Genomic DNA, 2,500 nt, shown 5'->3' with positions numbered 1-2,500 from the left:
CCGCGTCGGATAACCACTGTGTCCTTGGTTGTAAAATACTTTAGCAGTGAGTCAATAGCGATGAGTCGTTAAGGTTATGAATGTGTGGTGTCTTTACCTTGCCTTGGCTTTTATTTTCAGATTATATAATTTTCTTAATTATGAAGCAAGTGATATTGGATTTGTTTTCATTTTCTTATTCTTTTGCTTTAAAAATATCTAACTTAACACCTTTAAATATACAGGACTACGAGTACACACACACAGACACATATATTTATATATTTGTATTTACATTTGGTTTTACGAATCTGTCACACTGCAGGATCCTTGGGCTGATTTCAATTCTACAATACAGAAAAATGATTTACACAATAATAGCAGTTTTGATGGCAATGGCAACTGAGGCGGCAAGTCAACTGGCAACAGGTGAGTAGCAATGCGAATCGTGTGTACTAAGGGAGGTGAAGAAAGAGGGAGTGACAAAGAGAGAAAAGGGAGTGAGAAAATGGGATGAGAGAGAATGAGAATGAGAAAGGGAGCGAAAGAGGGGAAAGAGAGAGAGGAGGAGGAGAAAGAGGGAGAAGGAGATAATAGGGGAGTGAAAGAGGGAAAGAGAGTGATGAAGAGAAGGGAGTGAGAGTGAGAGAGAGAAGATATAGTGAACTGCAAAAAAGTACTAATCCACAACTAAGTCCCTCCCCATTCCACAAGCACAGGATACCTTCCCCCACCGGCCTGCCCCCAAAACTGCATCGAAGTGTTCGACCCTGTTTGTGGCAGTGACGGACAAACATACTCAAATGACTGCACACTTAGGGTGGCCGCTTGCGATAATCCTGCTCTCACGAAGATAAGCGATGGAGAGTGTGGTAAGGGATAATTGTTATCGTTGGTGGGTTTTTACCACTGTTGGTTATTATTGTTGATGTTTTTATGGTTGATAAGAGAAGGGTAAGGAAGTAGGAAGAGCTGTAGCTGTAGTGACAGTAACAGTAGTAGTAACAGAAATACCAATATTAAAATAATGATTGATTAAGATAAAATTAATAGTAACGATGACAATGACAAAAACAACAATTATAAAAATAATGATAACAACTCTACTACTAATAATAACAACGGGTGTATACTTGTGTGTGTGTGTATATATACAGTAAAAAAATATATATATATATACACTACATACATTCATCTCCTTTGCCCTTTCTCTCCCTCTCGCAGCACCACAGCAACCCCAGTGCCCTGATGTTTGTCCCCTGAACTTCCTCCCTGTCTGTGGCAGCGACGGCGTCACGTACCCCAACCAGTGCTCCCTCGATATCGCCAGCTGCAACAACCCTTCCATCTTCAAGCAGTTCGACGGTCCTTGTGGTGAGTGTTGGGTGGTGGCTGAGGAGTAGGTCTATAGTGCCTTCAACAATTAATAGTTGTTCGAGAAGTGATACTTAGGGCAACTTGTTGGTTGGGATTTGTTTTGGATGTGGGAAAACACACACACACACACACACACACACACACACACACACACACACACACACACACACACACACATATATATATATATATATATATATATATATATGTGTATATATATAGAGAGAGAGATCAACATATGTATTATCATCTAGTTTGTGTGTATGTATAAAAGTCTACATCTATCCACACATATATCTAGATACACCCAAATACACTCAAAACCACACCAACAACCCACCAACAATATCCTCAGTCCCTCTTTTATTTGCCCACAGCTTCAACTCAGGAACCTGAGTGTTCTGAAGCCTGTCCGTTCAACTACCTCCCTGTGTGTGGCAGTGACGGCGTTACGTACCCGAACCAATGCACTCTGGACGTTGCAATTTGCAAGAACCCCTCCATTTACAAGGCCTTTGACGGCACTTGCGAATAGACTCTCTGGTGGAGTGAAGTATTGTTTTGGAGCCAATATGGGGTCGGTTTATAACTGCTGGTTTTGGAAGGTGAGAATGTTTTGGTGAATAACTGTAATGTATGACTGTAATACATATTTTATACATGTTATTCGTATTATTTATTTATGTATCTATTTTTTCTGTTTCAGTACATCAGTATCAAATGTTCGCCATATATAGCAATTCGGATAAAGTGTTACAGAGGTGTATTTTGAAGTCTTTTTTCTTTGCAGATAAATTGTTGCCAAAAACATCCATTATCTGCAATAATCAGATCGACGAATGTTTTCGACAAATGAATGACCAATTATATTTTCAGCATTAAAAGCATGATAAACTGATAAATTATTAAATTACAAATAAAAGCTACAATTAAATTTTTCAAGTATTGTCTAAAATACACGGATGTGTGTATGTATGAATGTTTACGAGAGTTAATTATGGAGTGGAAGGAGCAATGCACTATTAGTCTTAAAACTCGGTGTACCAGTAAGTTAGGGTACTGGCACCGCGCTGATAAATACTGAATATGCTTCCATCTATGAAACATAAATGTGTAAATCTTAAAAGTCCGATTTTGGGTATCC

General features: G+C 38.8%; 1 protein-coding gene across 1 annotated transcript in view; it reads left to right on the top strand.

Moving 5' to 3' along the window:
* The window catches only part of LOC125026980 (serine protease inhibitor dipetalogastin-like), a gene marked incomplete at its 5' end in the record, with an annotated part of 16,938 nt that extends 14,533 nt beyond the window's left edge, over positions 1–2,405 (top strand). The window contains 5 exons of the mRNA XM_047615586.1: positions 116–408; positions 699–851; positions 1,204–1,353; positions 1,734–1,961; positions 2,063–2,405. Of these exons, the coding sequence (XP_047471542.1) occupies positions 116–408; positions 699–851; positions 1,204–1,353; positions 1,734–1,891 (754 nt within the window). The remainder of the gene's footprint in view (positions 1–115; positions 409–698; positions 852–1,203; positions 1,354–1,733; positions 1,962–2,062) is intronic.
* Between the last annotated feature and the right edge of the window lie 95 nt (positions 2,406–2,500).

This window comes from Penaeus chinensis, chromosome 7 (assembly GCF_019202785.1).
Source record: "Penaeus chinensis breed Huanghai No. 1 chromosome 7, ASM1920278v2, whole genome shotgun sequence".
Classification (NCBI taxonomy): Eukaryota; Metazoa; Arthropoda; class Malacostraca; order Decapoda; family Penaeidae; genus Penaeus; species Penaeus chinensis.
This window is presented reverse-complemented; position numbering and strand designations above follow the sequence as displayed.